This window comes from Dryobates pubescens, chromosome Z (assembly GCF_014839835.1).
Source record: "Dryobates pubescens isolate bDryPub1 chromosome Z, bDryPub1.pri, whole genome shotgun sequence".
NCBI classification, from domain to species: Eukaryota; Metazoa; Chordata; class Aves; order Piciformes; family Picidae; genus Dryobates; species Dryobates pubescens.
The window spans coordinates 112,784,885-112,802,172 of record NC_071657.1 but is presented as its reverse complement, the minus strand read 5'-3'; the positions used below and the strand labels follow the sequence as shown (position 1 = coordinate 112,802,172).

The 17,288-nt window shown below is 41.0% G+C and overlaps 1 protein-coding gene across 1 annotated transcript; it reads left to right on the top strand.

Annotated features, from left to right (window-relative positions):
- The first annotated feature begins 1,089 nt into the window (after window positions 1–1,089).
- On the top strand, window positions 1,090–15,436 carry HSPA14 (heat shock protein family A (Hsp70) member 14). The gene is made up of 14 exons (XM_009900276.2): window positions 1,090–1,153; window positions 1,336–1,416; window positions 1,515–1,597; window positions 3,240–3,288; window positions 4,090–4,183; window positions 4,311–4,401; window positions 5,516–5,620; window positions 6,350–6,511; window positions 7,341–7,496; window positions 9,269–9,371; window positions 11,656–11,868; window positions 12,281–12,454; window positions 13,411–13,481; window positions 15,080–15,436. Exons 1-14 carry the CDS (start codon window positions 1,097–1,099, stop codon window positions 15,156–15,158), a joined length of 1,518 nt encoding a protein of 505 aa, XP_009898578.2. The 5' UTR covers window positions 1,090–1,096; the 3' UTR covers window positions 15,159–15,436.
- The last annotated feature ends 1,852 nt before the right edge of the window (window positions 15,437–17,288 follow it).

Sequence of the window (17,288 nt, the reverse complement as noted above, 5' to 3'; positions counted from 1 at the left end):
CATCCAAGTTACTGTCTTTAGCTGTACTAGTTTCATCTTTATCAACACTGTGATCATCTCCCAAGAACAGACTGATGGGAATCTGAGCTCCAGCCTTTGGCCAGACTTCAGCCAAGCTCCATTACTGAAAGGAATGCCATGACTTAGGAAGCCCATTATCAGTTTTGGGGCACAAAATCCCTTTGTGACTCTGGGTGTCTCCTTTAACCTCTATGCAATCTTCATTCCTTTAACTCTTCAGCATATCCTATATAAAGCAAAGACAATCTTTACTTTGGAATGACACAGTGAGACGGTACTGCTGAGTATTTAGGTTCCCTGTAGAAATGAAGCAATTGAGCACCCAAACCTACAGAAATGCTGTCATTTTATAGTAAGAGGACACACAGCTGCATATATGAGGTGACCTGCTCCCCATTGAGGTACACAAATTTGCTATGCCTATGACAGGACCGTATGAAATCTAAGGAAATCTGCTGAAGGCTCTGGCCCAGATGAAGCAAATTCTGCATGAATCACATTAATTGCCCCCTGAAATTATTACTATTTTTTCCTGCAGGCAATGCCAAGATTAATTTCTCCAATGGAAGGGCAATATGATTAGACACAGAGCTTTGCTTTCAGACGCTGGCAAAGCCTGGCTAGGTTATGCACAATCAGCACTTCTACTTGGCTGCTTCGCTAATAACCATAAGGCTTGGATAAAATCTTTACGCCGTCTCTTAAGTGCTGCCCTGCCTGCAAATAAACGACGTGACGTGCCACTGACATAAACCACACGCATGAAGCGGCTCCATTCGCTTTTCCCCACTTCAATCCCGACTTCCCGGGCCGCGCAGAGACGCGGCGCCCGCGCTTTTCACAGACCCTGCCCCATTGCCTCGCCCGGTGACGTAGCCTTTTACATATTTTTCTCATTGGCTGCTCTGCCTGCGGCAGCACTCCTAAGTGCTCCTCTGCGTGATTGGTTTGTGGAGAGAGCGCCGTACGGGGTTTGATTGGCAGCCGGGGAGAGGAGGCGAGCGGGATTGGTTGTTGACAAATGGACGCGCGGTGCATTGTGGGGCGGCGCGCGCGCACGGAGTGAGGGGGTTTCATGGCGGCTATCGGTGTTCACCTGGGTGCTACCTGTGCCTGCGCTGCTGTCTATAAGGTGAGAGGCTGCCCCCGCGCTGTTACTTGAGTGGCCGGGCCGGAGGCGTTGTGGCCTCTCTGGAGTCTTTGAGGGGGGTGGGCTGCGACCACCTCTGTTCCGTCAGTGTGCTGCAGGGTTAGGCAGCGAGTATAGTCGTGACGGGATGCGGCTGGGTTCACGAGTGGTGCCTCTGTCTACAGGATGGCCGCGCCGACGTGGTCGCCAACGACGCGGGGGATAGGGTCACACCAGCGGTCGTCGCTTTCTCGGAAAGCGAGGAGGTGAGGCTTCCATTCTAAGGTAGGGGTTAGGAGATGGGGGAAGGCTTTGACTGATACTCGCTTACTTCCTATTTTTTCTTAATTTATTCTTCCTTCAGGTTGTTGGCTTAGCTGCAAAACAAAGTAGAATAAGAAACATTTCAAACACTGTAGTGAAAGTAAAGCAGATCCTTGGGCGAAGGTAAGAGAACTGATGTGAAAGGGAAGGTAAGAAGTTTAGTTTTCTCCATTAAAGCTGGTCAGTGAAATGTAGTCTCAGCACTGATATTGAAGACGTTTTAATGTAGTGTAGTAGTAGTAAAGCTAACTTGCCATTGACGGTAGGATATGCTTTAAAAGTTCACTACCTTATGTTACCATAGAATGGCTTAGGTTGGAAGAGACCCTGAAGAGCATCTACTCCAACCTTCCTGCCACAGGCAGGAATACCTCAACTAGATTCTGCTGCTCAAGGCCTCATCTAACTTGGCCTTGAACAACCCCAGGGAGGAGGCATCCACTGTCTCCCTGGACAACCTATTCCAGAGTCCCACCACCCTCATATTGAAGAACTTCTTCCTAAACCTCTCCCTCAGCTTAAAATCATTCTTTCTTGTTCTGTTGCTAGACACCCTTATGAAAAGTCTTCCTTCAGTCTTCCTGCAGGCTCCCTTCTGGTATTGGAAGGCAGCTGTAAGGTCCCTTCTGCATCTCATTCAAGTAGTAAAGAGATACATAATATTTTGTGTCTAAATTTGTCTGCAAAAACCAAGTTGTGAAGCTTAGTAACAAGTTGCATATATGTTTTATATATATACACTAAAGTTCCTTATCTAAAACATCTTGTTACCCAGATGTTTTACTGTGGCTAAAATCCACTGTGGTTCTAATTGCATAGAACTCTGCATTGCTTTTATTGTAGTTGTGAAGCACATTCATGTAATAGGGGATAATGTGTTTTAGAGCAGCCCTTTGGAGAAGGAATTGATGGTAATGGTGGATGAAAAGCTGTACATGAGTCAACAATGTGCACTTGAAGCAGAGAAGTCCAGTCACATCCTGGGCTGCATCTAAAGAAGTGTGGCCAGCAGATCAAGTGAGGTGATTCTGCTGCTCTTCTCTTGTGAGACCTCACCAGGAGTACTCTGTCCAGCTCTGGAGCCCTCAGTGCAAGCAAGATGAGGACCTGCTTGAGCAGGTCCAAAGGAGAGACACAAAAATAATTAGAGGGCTGGAACACCTGTTCTGTGAAGGCAGCCTGAGAGAGTTGGGGTTGTTTGGTATGGACAAGGGAAGGGTCCAGGGAGACCTTATTGTAGCTTTCAGTACTTAAAGGTGGTGTATGAGGAAGATGGCAGCCTTTACATTGAAGGTAGGGAGACACTAGAACAGGTTGTCCAGGGAGGTTGTGGGTGCCCCCTCCCTGGAGCTGTTCAAGGTCAGGTTGGATGAGACCTTGAGCAACCTGGTCTATTGGAAGGTGTCCCTGCCTATGGCAGGGCAGTTAGAACTAGATGATCTTCCAGGTCCATTTCAACCTGAACCTTTCCATTAATCTTTTTAACAGGACCTGTTCTTAGAGGACAAACTGTGACGGTTTCAAAGTAAAAGAGGAGATTTAGACTGTTACAAGGAGGAATTTTTTTACAGTGAGGGTGATGAGAGACTGGCACAGGTTGCCCAGATAGATGCTCAGTCCCTGGAAACATCTGTACAGTGGTAACAGGAATTGTGGTTGAAGTACAGCTTCATATGCTGTAGAAGTTACAAGGAACAACAGCAAGATAAATTCGTGCAATTAGCCTTGAGTATGTGATTTACTTTGTTATTTTGAATTTGGACAGCTCTGGTGACCCACAGGCAGAGAAATACATTGCAGAAAGCAAATGTTCAGTAAGTATGATCTAGGTTTTTTTGTTCTTCTTCTTCTCATAGTAACTTGTATAATTTTATTCCTTTTCTTCTTCCTGGTATTGTTTGTGCCACACTGTGAATGTGTTCTGTGGTGATCAGCTCTCATTATATGAGGTCCGTTTGCTGTTTTGTGGAATGTTTCTCTTGATATAGAGAACTTTGACCATGGTCTGAAATCTGCCACCATAATATAGTCCAACAGAAAGATGCTACATATCTCAAAAGGGATGATTCATGATATATTTGGGCAATAGCACTGTGGTGGTTCTAAATCCTGAGAAATCCTTAGGCTGCAGTGTATTCTGATTAAAAAAAGCTTAACCACTTGGTTAAATCTCAGTATGGAATTTGGATAATACTGTTACTAGAAAACTTTCTGCAAAAGGAGAGAAAGTACCCTGGAAAATATGGCTCTAAATTTCTGGGGTTTGACTGTTGGTATTGACATGCTTGTACACATAGTTATTTTTTCATATGGAATATAAACAAATAAGTACTTTTGTTGTAAAGTTTCTTTTGCACTAAGGAAAGCTTCATAGAAGAGAAAAGTCTGGAGTCATAAATTTTGTATGAATGACACTTTCCTGTCTCTGGGATTGTAGAATTGGTTTTGGTGATCTTTGGTAAGGATCTTGGAGGCATTTATTTTCATGTAGTAGAGTACAAACTCAAAAGTATTTACATAGTCTAGCACTTTTTACTTAGAACAGGAACTAATTAAACATTACCTTTTCTTAATGATTTGGTATCTAACAAAAGGTGTGTTGATTTTGCTTACAGGTAATTGAGAAGAATGGGAAACTTCAGTATGAAATAGATAATAAACTTATCAGCCCAGAAGATGTGGCAAAGCTAATTTTCAGTAAAATGAAAGGTACCTATTAAGTATGATCATTAAATTGCTTAGGTTTTTTTAAGCTCTCCTTGAACTTTTTGAATGTGTTATGCTGATTTTATTTACTTATTTTTAATCAACATGTTCTACCTATGTTTATTAACAGAAACTGCTCAGTCTGCAGTGGGTTCAGATGTAAATGATGTTGTTATCACTGTACCATTTGATTTTGGAGAGAATCAGAAAAATGCCCTTGGGTAAGAGGATTAAGATCTTTCTGGGGGTTTTTTAACTTGCCTAAAGAAGATTGGCTGGCAGCTTAGCAATGGGAATTCTGCTGGATTTCAGTTTACAGCCATCAGTCCAGATATTTGGATGTTGTTTCAATTGAGAAAATAGGTAAGCAGGAGATTAACTCTTGACTTCAGCAACTTTTCGTGGAATTCACTATTGTAACCAAAATGAAATTGAGTCAATTAGAGAATTTTGGTATCATCAAAGATAGAAAGTCATTTCAGGTGTAGATGTTCAGTGTCCCCTTTGAAATACAAATAGTTTCTCATCCCTCTTTCACAATTTCCCATCCTCTCATACAACAGTACTGACTGAACCAAGTGGTTTTGAGGACTGTTTTATCAGAGGGCAGATCAGAATACACCATAGTACTCTACTTGGAAGTTCTGTTTGGAAAAAGTTATTCTGTAAAATTCTTTCATATGAAAAGGAGTACATTTAAAGCTGTAGTTGGCAGCATCTGTTTCTACTTTGTGATATGTAGAAGCTCTTACATTTAACCGTCATGTCGCTGTACTGACGGTACACTTAAGGTTGTTCATAAAACGTTGGCAAGCTGCGTGTTTGCAGTGTGTATAATAAAAATGTGCTTTGCTTAGGTGCACAAGTTTCAAAGTAACTTGGAGGAATCAGCTTGCAGGGCAGTCACAGGGTTGCTGAAGTTTCAGGACATGTAAAGAAAAAGATTAGAAGTGAGATGCAGTAACTCGATTTGAAACTTAAATCAATTTTCCTAGTATGACATCACTTAAACTTCTAATGCTGCATTGGAAGACAGGTTGCCAAGTTTGATTGAGGGTGGAGTTTTTCATCTTTTAGTGGTTTGAGCTGGTTTTTATGGTACATAGTGATCCATCAGTGGTTTCTCTGACAATGAGCACACAGCGGATACAACTACCTTAAGAACACAGTGGCAACTGAACTTCATGATACCTACCTTTTCCAGACACTTAGCTTTGCTAATACCATGCTGTAACAAAGTTCTGAGTTGGTGACATATGTAGTTCAGATGAAATCTTAATAGCATTTAACTCTGGGGAAGTCTTCAAAATGAAATGCTGTTCTACCTTATCATAGGGAAGCAGCTGCAGCTGCTGGATTTAATGTTATGAGATTAATTCATGAACCGTCTGCTGCTCTCCTGGCTTACGGCATTGGCCAAGATTCACCCACTGGGAAAAGGTAAAATGCTAATATTTTACTTTTCAAATGGAAGCTGCTGTACTTAAATCCTGAGAAATCTTAAATGGTGAAATGCTATGTTGCCTTAGCAGTTAATACAAAATTAATTGCTTGAGGCTTGTTTTTCTTTTTACTCTCAATAAAGCAAAAAACTATTCAGAATTTGTAAATCCTTGGTGTTTAAAACACCTTTGTTCTGGTGTGGTTTTATTTTTTTGATGGTTTTAAGAGAAATGTTCCCAGATTCTGTCTCGCTCTTTAACAAGCAGATTGGCATGAAGAAAAATGCATAGTCATTTTGGAATTGTGGGAACTGGGGTCACTTTACATGTGGTAGAACAACTGAAGCAGATCCTGAGTGCAGTAGGTGCATTGGGTTTCCCTGTATCCAGGGGAATGATCCAAATAATTCACAAGACGTTCAGAATAGCAGACTGCTCTCAATGCAATCAGATGTGTGGGGTTTGGGGTTTTTTTCCTTCTTGGCATTTTTCACCCTTCTTATATATTTCTTGCTTATTATCTTGAGTGTAATACTCGTTCTCAATTGTGTTGTACAAAAAAGATTTGGTTACTCTCGCTGCATAAAACAAACTAATTTTGTCCTTTAGAGAATGTTGTCAAGTAGTCAGAAATGCTAAGTTACTTTAAATACAAACACCCCAAATCAAATTCCCATGGCAAAACTGATCAAAACATTTTTTATTATTTTATTTTTATCCATGGCAGCAATGTGTTGGTTTATAAACTCGGAGGAACGTCACTTTCCATCACAATCATAGAAGTAAACAGTGGAATATATCGTGTGCTTGCTACAAACACAGATGACAGCATTGGTGGAGTTTGCTTCACAGAAGCTCTAGCACAACACTTAGCTTCTGAATTTCAGAGGTAGGTTTGGAATTCCAAGCATATTGCTGTTAGGACAGGAACGTTAAAAACAAGTAAGTCATACTAGTTTGCTAGCTCTAGCAGACTGTCCGCATGTGGAATGACTTGAAGTTATTAAAGGAACAGTCAGCTGTTGGGAGCCAAGGAGCAAGGCTGGGAAATTGTTGGTTTTGCATGGGTGCTGTACAAGCTCATCTATGAACTGTGGTGTTTCACGTGATGTATGTGATTACAGGCTGCTTACATCATTTCAGTTGCAAGCTGTTGGGACAGTTTGTTTTTCTTATTGGCATGAAGGGTCATCAGCTTGAAATCTGTGTGGCAAGTCACCCTGTGATGAATTAAAATGAAGAAGTGCATTACCATTAAGTTAACTCTAGTGATGTTGAAATGGTTATTTGTGTAGTATCACTGAAGGAGACCTTTTGGATGAAACAAGACTATTTTGTTGATGTGACTGCTGGCTTTATGTTTTTTTTCCTATGCTCTAGTTAAAACCAGGTAACTTGTTGGCCTTTGTTGGTGTGCTCTTTGCAGTCACTTACAGAATTTGTTCAGCTGGATAACTGTTCAGAAAGACTTAAATCTGTGTGATAAATCTGATCACCTGAGTTCAGGGTAACTCTATGCAGTGCATTTTAGTTGAAGTTGAAATAGACAGGCACTTAAAATTCTTTGTGATCTTTCAGTAGTGGCATTTTAAATAATACTAAAACGTCTACAACAAACTTCATTGCTTTGACCTGTTTTTTCCTTTCATAAACTTGGCAGTAGCACTCAAATGCCTAACTTTATAAACTGATACTTTTTTTTTTTTTTTTTAATGTAGATCTTGTAAACATGATATCAGAGGAAATCCCAGAGCCATGATGAAGTTAATGAACAGTGCTGATATTGCAAAGCATTCTTTATCCACCCTGGGAAGTGCAAACTGCTTTGTAGATTCATTGTATGATGGATTGGATTTCGATTGTAATGTGTCCAGGTAAAGCAAATCTTGAAGCTACTGTTTTTATATAAAATCATCATAGAATGCACTGGGTTGGAAGGGACCTCTAGAAGTCATCCAGTCCAGCCCCTCTGTAGTAATCAGGGATGTCCCCAGCTAGATCAGGTTGCTCAGAGCCCCATCAAGCCAGACCTCAAATATCTCCAGAAATGGGGCCTCCACTGCCTCTGGGCAACCTGTTCCAGTGTTCTTACTACCCTCATAGTAAAGAACTTATTCCTAATGTCCACTCTAAATCTTCCCTTCTGGAGTTTAAAACCATTGCTCCTTGTCCTGGTACTATATACTTTTGTAAATGGTCCTTCCCCAACTTTCTTGTACTGGAAGAGTACTGTAAGGTCTCTCTGGAGCCTTCACTTTTTCAGGCTCAGCCTGTGTTTGTAGAAGAGGTGTTCCAGCCCTCTGATGGTTTTTGTGGCCCTCCTCTGGACTATCTCCATCGGGTCCATGTCCTTCTTGTGTTGAGGGCCCTAAATCTGGACACAGTTCTCCAGGTGAGGCCTCACCAGAGCAGAGAAGCAGAATTGTCCCTTTCAGTCTGCTGGCCACACTTCTTGGGATGCAGCCCAAGATGTGATTTGCCTTCTGGGCTGCAAGTATGCATTGTTGGCTCATTATGCTTGAAATCCTTTTAGGTGGTGTTTCAATAAACTTTATTTTTGGTCCTGTTGATTTTAGAAACAGAAGTTAAACCAGAAGACAAACTTGCTTTCAGCTTTGTTTCTTACAGATTGGTTCTGTAGTAGTTGGGGTAGTGCCGGCAACAATGTTGCCTTAATGGTTAGAAAACCTGCAAAAAAGGCTCAAGGAGACCCCATCTTTGGAGTCTGTTTGTTAATTAAATAGATTGTGGAATTACTCAAGGCAGTCTGCCCCCCATTATTGTGTTCATTGCTGAATTTCCCTTAAAGAAAAGAAGGCTTTTGGAGTTTTTCATTCAAGTGAGTTCCAGAATTGTAGGAGTCATGGAAGTCTGGATGTTGCCTTTTTCTGATAACTGGGGTAGAAAGAGGCTTTTTCTCTTGTTTATACTTCTGTGCCTTGCTCTCTAGGTCTTCTCTCTCTTGGGGTGATTTTTTACTGAGATGTTTACTGATTGCTCTTCTAGTCGGTAGCAGCTTTAGTGAATTGAAATAAACTTTGCAGTTTTAGAACTCTGCATCTACTGCTGTAGTGTTGGATCTGATAAAATAAGATACAGTCTGTTTGCAAGTGTGGGAAGCAAAACTACTTCTGGCTTAGCTGACTTGCTGTATTTGTAGGGGGTAAAACTTCCTCTTCAGGCTTCAGAGAGCCTGAAGCACACACAGGTTTGCTTTTTCTGTTTCCTTAACCTGCTCCCTGTGCGCAAGTCAAGACAAGGCACATTTGGCTGCCTGTCTTCCCATTTTAAAGATGAAGAAGCAGTTCAGGATATTCGTTGTTTTATTAATTTAGTTTTACGACATAGGAGTCAAGACGACAATGGTGGTTTTTTCTCCAGAGCACACTGAAGAAGAATGAACATGCATTCCATGTAGGCGTTAACGATGGAATCAGTAGCACAGATATTTTCACAACAAAATCACTTCAAGATACATCATTGAGAAGTGTTTGTATTCTTTTGTTGGTTTGGTTTTTTAAATTCCCTTAGTGCCAGCTATAGCTAGAGAACCTAGGTATATTCTAAAAGGGACTACATTTTCAGTTATTTGTGTTTGATGGACGAAACGACTTCTATTTTTACTTTTATTTCTTTTTCCTTCTAGGGCCAGGTTTGAACTCATCTGTTCTTCCCTTTTTAATAAATGTGTAGAAGCAATTAAAATGCTCTTGCAGCAAGTTGGATTTACAGCAGATGATATTAATAAGGTAACAATGGAAATCACTTGTCTGTATTACATTTTATAACTCCCCAGGAAGAATACTTATGGGGCCTGATTTGCTTGCAGGCTGAGATTAGTTCATGATGTGTTTAAACAATTTTGGCTTAGAGACAGCAAAATATCTAGGCTGAGGACCCTTAAAAGTCTTGTCGTTGCTTTGATTTTAGCTAAGTCTAAGTGTGGTGGGTTGAAAAGTTGAGTAAGGTAGAGTCAGTCAGCAGTGTGTTTTTACTGCTGCATATTGAGTAAATGGCAGAGGATTTGTCTCTATTTGGTGTATTGGTGGAGCCAAGGAGTATCTTCTTTAAGTTTAGCATATAGACTTCTGTGTTCACTGAACTTTGGATGGGGTTTGCTGACACTTCTGAAGAAAGCTTGAATCTTGAGGCTTATGAGTTCAGCAGATCACTTGGTGTCCCCTCGGTGCCCATGTTCCTCCTCGTTAGCTTAAAAAACTTAGGAACACATTAGATGCCAAACTGTAGGGTGTTTTAATACCAAAGATCATCAATGAAGTAGCAAATATTACTAATTTCATTCCAATTCCTTTTTTTCTTTGATCAAAGAGAGTAACTTCATCCCAACCCCTGTGCACCTGTGTGTTGCAAATAGTACTGCATTCATTGCTTGTGGAATTGGCACATAAATTCTGAGGCAGAAGTTAGCTGGCATTTTCAATGATACTTGATGCTGCTTCAGGCAATGTTTGCTGTGTCACATCTGAGTTTCTCTGGTAGAATAATCAGATACCACAAGGCATTGTCAGAGAACAATGTGGGGTTTTTTGGGTGGCAGTGTGTTTCAGGTGGCTCAGTGTGCTGTTCTCTGAGGTCTTACTGTTTTTGGGGTGTGGGAGGCATTTTAACTGTATAAATAAATGAACCTACGTTACGGCTTTTAAGTTAAGCTTTATGTAAAGAAAAGTGGGAGTTAGCTTTATTTCCAGATCCGGTTATCTCAGCAAAGTTACTCTAATAAGGGTTTAAGGTGTTTTTTTCTTGCACAAGATCAGTAAGTGATAGCTGGTTGTCAGTGACATCCCTCAGGATTTCATAGAGTCATGAAATGACACAGGTTGGAAAGGACCTTAGAATTCATCTACTCCAACCTCCCTGCTATGGGCAGGGACACCTCTCAACTAGACTTAGCTGCTCAAGGCCTCATCCAACCTGGGCAACCTGTTCCAGAATGTCACCACCCTTGTACTCAAGATCCTTTTAAGATCCATTCTGAATCCACTCTCCCTCTGCTTAAAACCAATCTGCCATGTCTTGTTGCTAGATACCCTTAAGAAAAGTCCTTCACGAGCCTTTCTGTAGGATCCCTTCAGGTACTGGAAGGCAGCGATGAGATGCCCCAGAGTCTGTTCTTCTCTGGTTGGACAACCCCAGCTCCTTCAGGAGAGAATACCACTGGTACCATGTAATGTCTCAGTAACACAGATGATGGGGTAGCACATGCTCTCAGCAAGTTTGTGGACATTACCAAAACAAGGGCAGCAATCAATACCACAGCACACCAAGATTCTGCAGCAAGGGCAGCCAGTTACATGCTGGGATGCAATACCAAGGGTGTAGCCATGGGTGTAGGAAGATGTTTGGCACTTGGATAGAGTGTCCAGATACAGTTTCATCATTTTGGGGCTTCATGAGAGATGGAAGGTACTGACCTACTGGAGCAAATCTAATTGGAGAGCTATTGAGATGGTTCAGACTGAGAGCTGGGTTTGCTTACCTGTAGAAAGCGGCTTAGGGGAGTGTAGTGCTGCCTGCAGTTCCCTAATTAAGACAAAACCTAACATGCTTTACTGTAGGTGCATGATGGAAAGATGACTGGTAAGCAGTGGAAGTTACAACATGGTCAAGTTTTAGACACCAGAAAGGAATTTGTTTAATTTCCTTCACGCTACACTGAAACAAGGGCCCAGAGAGTTTGTGGAGCCTGTATGAAAGGAGATAAGGTCCTGAGCAGCATGTTGGAACTGGACCTGTTCTGGACTAGATGATGTTTGGAATTAATTTCCACCCTGATGTTACTTCATGATGAATCTCTCAATTTTTGAAATTAAAAACCAAAATCTAGCTGATGTTTACACTTCTTCAGGACACCATTTGAAACTTGCAAGCTGTTTAAATTCAAATACAAAAGTAACAAATGAAATAAAGATGTCATAATTTTGTCTTTTAACAGCTGCAGGTGATAAAACATCCTGGAGCAGCTTGCATTTCTGTCTTGCAGGTTGTGACCCATCTGTTTTATCTGTTTTCCAGGTAGTTCTGTGTGGTGGGTCTGCTCGAATCCCAAAGCTACAGCAGCTGATCAAAGAAATTTTCCCATCTGTGGAATTACTGAATTCAATTCCTCCAGATGAGGTTATTCCCATTGGTGCAGCCACAGAGGCAGGAATTCTGCTAGGGAAAGAGAATCCTTTGTTAGAAGAAGACGCACTTATTGAGTGTTCTGCCAAAGATATTCTTCTTAAGGTAAGGCCGAAATTACTGCTCTTGGAAAATTTTCTTGTTGCAGTAAATACTCAGCACTGCTTTTGAATGATGGATGTTAGAGAAACAGTATTGTTTTATCATTAGTTCTACAGGTTGGCCATAGGTCAGCAGTAAGTGGTAACTTAAGTATATTAACAAAAAAAAAAAGACAGAAAAAAATGCTTGATTTGTAAGGAGAGAGAGACTGTGTCTTTGCTGTCTTTTAATAGCTGGACTTTTTCATGTCTTTGTAGGAATGTCTTGGTGGGTTTTATCTTCTTATTTGCTTTGATGGTAAATGTGGCAGAGAATGAATCTTGGCTTTCTTTTCTGACGGAGCACTGTTGTAACCCTCCCAGCTCAGTAAAGTACTTAGAGAAAGGCATGAACTTTTTTTTTTTTCTTTTTAAAGGGAGTAGACGAGTCAGGGGCTGACAAATTCACAGTGCTATTTCCATCAGGGACTCCATTACCAGCTCGAAGGCAGCACACCCTGCATGCTCCTGGAAACACCTCTTCTGTCTGCCTTGAACTATACGAGTCATTGGGGAAAAGCCCCATGAGTGGAGAAGGTAAATTTGCACAGGTGAGTGTCTTCATATTTATAGGCACTTCTAAAATTGGAAATTTTAAACTTGGAAATCAAGTGGATCTGGGGTTAAAAAAAAGAACCACAATTAAAATCAACCCAACTCACCACTCCTAACAAAGCCTCTTGTTACAAAATTAGAATGACATCTCTTTGCAAATGGTCTTTAAATGTTCTTTACATTTGTTATAAAGTATTGAAGCACCTCACAAAACTGAAGTTTCCCTTTTGATTTCTAAATCACTGGCATGTTACTGTGGTAAGCTCACCTGGGATGAGAGATCAAAACCAGCCATTCCAGTAGTGGACATCTCCAACGTGTTAGAAATAAAACTGCTAGAGGTAATGGTGTAGTTGTATACTGCCAGTTAAATTTATTTTTTTTAATCTTCCTAAACTGGATAGGATTAAATTAGTATTTAGTTATATTAGTCCACAAATTAGTATTAAATGCCACATTTCATTTTTCACAGTGGTAAGACGTGATTAAATCCTTAACTGATACAAAGATACTACTCGGGAGTCAAGCTGTTGAGAGAGAACATAGCTTCTTAATGATGATGCGCTTACCTTGGCTTCAGTGCATCAGGGAGGGGCTGAAATGGATGGAACACTTGAGAAAATTGGGTAGCACCAAAGTGAACTATTATGGGAATAGGGAAATGACGTTGCCTAATAATTACAGAGCTGGTCTTAAGTAAGAAACATGTTCAGCTTTTGCTTGGAGTTGTGGTTACTCCAGTTACCTTGGTGATGGACCTTGAAACAAAACCAAGAGCCAAAAATTTGCATTACATGTGAATGAAATCCACTTAGGCATGCTTTGGTGTTAATAGTATGAGATGCTGAACAGAATGATTTCCACACCTTGGCTGTGGTGTCATTTCCATGAAACTGCTGTGTGAGGATTTAGAGAACTTGATTATAACTGAACGTGTTTGCTTTTTTCATAGATTGTACTCCAGGATTTAGATAAAAAGGAGGATGGCCTGCATGATATACTGACTGTTCTCACTATGAAAAGGTACTCAAAACACTTACTCTTCTGCTGTTTCACTTGCTGTGTCAGACTAGTGACAAGTGGCCTTTTTTACCCTGTTACAGGATGGTGGTTGTCTGGGGTGGGTATTTTTCTTGGTTGGTTGGGTTTTGGTGGGTTTTTTCATTTGGTGGTGTTTTTGTTTGGTTTTGGGTTTTTTTTAGAAATTTTGGCATTTCATTGCTTGCAGGGCCTTGTCCTGAGAGGGTGAATTCTGTAGGAGTATGGTTTCCATGCAGTACCTTCTGTGTTTTCATTGTTTTATTCATAAAGAAGTAAAGCTGAACACAGTTATATAGATGATTTTTAGCAGCTTTTGAACTGTTGAGTGGCTTAACCTTGCATGAGAGTAGTCAGGACCTCAGATTTTGTGTGGAAGGGGGTCAGGTAGTTCTGCTGAGTGCCCACACTTAGGAAAAACTGAAATAGAATCTTTCTTAGTAGTTGCTAAGGAATCTGTGAAGGGTTTCTCACATGCAGCATCTGTGCTGAAAACCTGTGGAGAGACCTTGTCTGAGAAAGGGTTGCTAAGTGTGAGAAAAGGAAGTGTGAGGAAATTTGCCTTCTTAAATCTACTTTTTACAGAGTTACTTCATATTTTCTCATAATAAACAGGTATGGCAGGGTGGAGTATGGGGATTGCATGATGTTGAATAAGTTTTCCTAACTTTCTTGGGCCTTAATAGGAGTGCTTGGTCTGATTTGAAATAGTTAAAATAGTTTATAAGGATTATCAGGAGGTGGAATTCTAAGCAGTCAGAGTATGTTTGTCTTCTGAGGACTGTCCTGAAGTTCACACTGCTTTTCTAAATAATAAGAAAGCTGAAAAAAATCAAACATTACTTGCTGTTGGAGTTCAAAATACTTTTTGTTTTCTTTTGTTAACTGTCCAATGCATCAATGCTTTGTGAATAGACTTCACCTGAAATACCTTGATACTCATACAGATATTTGCACTTGACATTGGTGATATTAGAGATTATATATGCAACTGTGTAGTGCAGAAAACCTGCATTACTTTAAAGGAGTATTTAGTAACATTTAGGTGAAAAAGACGGGAAGTTCGCTAGAATCCATCTATTTCTGTCTAAATATTGCCTGTCATATGTCTAGATGAAGTGGATTTTGAAAATTAAGGTTTTCCTCATTGAGGGAGATCCTTGGTATCTGAAGGCTACTACTTTTCAAAAGGCAGATTGTTGTGCTTTGACAAGGCATGCTTATCTGTCGGTTGGTGTTACTGGGAGTTCTCAAGGTGAATATTTTGGGTAGTATCACTTCATAGTCTGTTTAGAAACCTCTACTAAATTACAATGTTACAATATTGAAACATGTGTCTGCATCTGTTCCAAACATGTGGAGATGATTCATGCTTTAATGGAAAGTAAGCAGCACATACCTAAACACTCTAAAGTTCATAAATCAATGTAATCTGTATTGAAGCATGTTCTTCCCTGAGTATTTTGATGCTCATCTTTATTCCTTCCCTCTGCATGAAGGCTGTTTATCCTCCCTGAAGCATGCATTAATGTATGAAGTACTGTGTTGAGATAGCCCTAAACATAACTGTCTCTCTTATCTAGGGATGGGTCCTTACATGTTACCTGCACAGATCAAGATACTGGAAAGTGTGAAATCATCACTGTTGAAGTGGCATCATAGTCTCTTGATTGGCAACACTTTTTCTCAGCTGAATTTTGTCTCTTGTTGGCTTTTCTGTCAAAGTGGTGACACCCTGAGTCTTTAATGATTCTTGGAGGACTGTAATAAACTGAAGTACAGCATTAATTTGCCACTAAGTCTGTTTGGAGTGAAAAACATGGTGCAAAATACTATCAAGACACACCAACAGTGGAGCATGGGATTATCACCCAATGTAAAAAATAGAGGACAAATCTTCGTGCCTGTTGTTCAGCAACAAGCATACACAGTCTAAAGATTTTTTTCCTTGGACTACTTAGGTCATTCAACCAGTGAATTCAACAGCATTGCAGTTAACCAGCAAGAGCTAGACTGGTAAAGGTTCACTCTAACTACCAAACTGCAGTGGAAATCCTTTGTGCTCTCAATGCTGCCTGAAATCCTGGCAGTGCCTCAGTGTGGTGGCCTCTTGAGCAGGTTTGGGGTTAGCTTGATTATTTTTCTGGAGCTATCTTAAAATGGTTTTGTGGTGTGCAAAGGTTCTGTATGCTTATTTATGTTATTAATAAAAGACATCTTTTTATATGTGGGCCCTGACATCCTTCTTCTGTGAGGAACTGTTCTAGTCTGTGTCGTAAGATACTGTGGGGATGTAAACTAGCACCTTGTTTTACATTTTGGTAGGGGAGCGGTAAGGAGGGGATATAGTCCACGAATGTTGTTACCAGTATTGAGGGCTTCAATATCATGTGCCCTTAAGGGGCAACAGTTCAGCACTGAGGGCCAGATGTTACCTTGTAAAAATATTCAAAGTGGTAGAGCCTCAAAATCAGACAGAAACTAGAGCAAGAGATACCTGTCTGGATTTGAAGAGACCTGTGTTCAGTTACCTGTGTTATTACAGGTTTCCCACATTTTCTTGTCTGTAGAGTCTGTGTTGCAATGTTCTTGCTACCTGACAAAGGCAATAGATACTGCATATCTCAGATAAACATTTGCTTGAAATGCAGTTAGAATTTTTTATATTCTGTGGCTTTCTGGCAGAGGCACGGTTGAATTTATGAGGCTTTCTTGTGGACAATGTGCTGGAAAACTTGTCTCCCTTATCACTAGAAAATAAGTAAATGATTCCCCAGTTCCTGTGTAAGCACTTCTAAAAGCACTCTTGGTAATCCCACAGCCCTTACAAATAAAAGAGCATCCAGATACCTTTAAGGAATGTTTTATTGTGCAGAATAGTCTCAGTTGGCATTTATGGGGTTTCCTACAATGGTTTGGAAGAGACCTTTAAAGGTTGACTAGTCCAGCCTCCTTGCAGTAAGCAGGGATATCTTTACCTAGATCATGTTGCTCATAGTCCCATCGCCTGACCTTGAATGTTTCCAGGGATAAGCTGTCTGCCACCTCTCTGGACAACTTCTGCCAGTATTTCATCACCTCCATAAATTTATTCCTGGCCCCTTGTTTAAATTTCCCTTTTTCGTTTAAAGCCATCATTTTTTTTGTCCTCTCACACCATGGAAGTCTGTCTTTTTATAGCCCCCTTTTAAAGTACTGACAAGCCAGGTGGTCTCCTGAGGGCCTGTTCCAGGTTAAACAACCCCGACTACCTCAGCCTTTTTTCTTAGGTGTTCCAGCCCTCTGACCACTTTTGCAACCCTCCTCTGCACCTGATCCAACAGATCCAGAGATCTTTCCTGTACTGAGGACGGCAGAGCTAGATTCAGTACTGGAGGTGGGGTCTTGCATGAGCAGATTAGAATCACAGAATGGTCTGGGTTGGAAGGGACCTTAAAGTCCATTTAGTTCTAACCTCCCTTGCCATAGGCAGGAACACCGGACCGTGTTGCCCAAAGCCCCATTCGGTCTGGCTTGGGACTTACATGAAAGCTGTATTAATAGGAATCACCTGAGCAGTGTGTTGAGCTGAAACTAATTAAAGAAAAAAAACCTTTCCTTGTGACTCTTTCAGTTCTGCAGCTGGCAGACAGCGCTGCAGGCCCGGTGGAAGCCTTCCTGCTGCTCTGCGCCTTCCCCACCCCAGGCACGGCCACCCGCGCCGTAGAAACGAGCAAGCCGAAATCGCTTTATGTTTTGGCTCCGTTTTCCTGCAGTCCAGCCCTCGGCTCCGCTCCGGCCCGGGCTCCGCCC

Bases quoted from the DNA above. Each gene is read 5' to 3' on its own strand.
- HSPA14 (XM_009900276.2), top strand. From the start codon at position 1,097: ATGGCGGCTATCGGTGTTCACCTGGGTGCTACCTGTGCCTGCGCTGCT. The intron at 1,598-3,239 runs GTAAGAGAACTG...GAATTTGGACAG, and splicing joins AAGCAGATCCTTGGGCGAAG to CTCTGGTGACCCACAGGCAG. The intron at 6,512-7,340 runs GTAGGTTTGGAA...TTTTTAATGTAG, and splicing joins TTAGCTTCTGAATTTCAGAG to ATCTTGTAAACATGATATCA.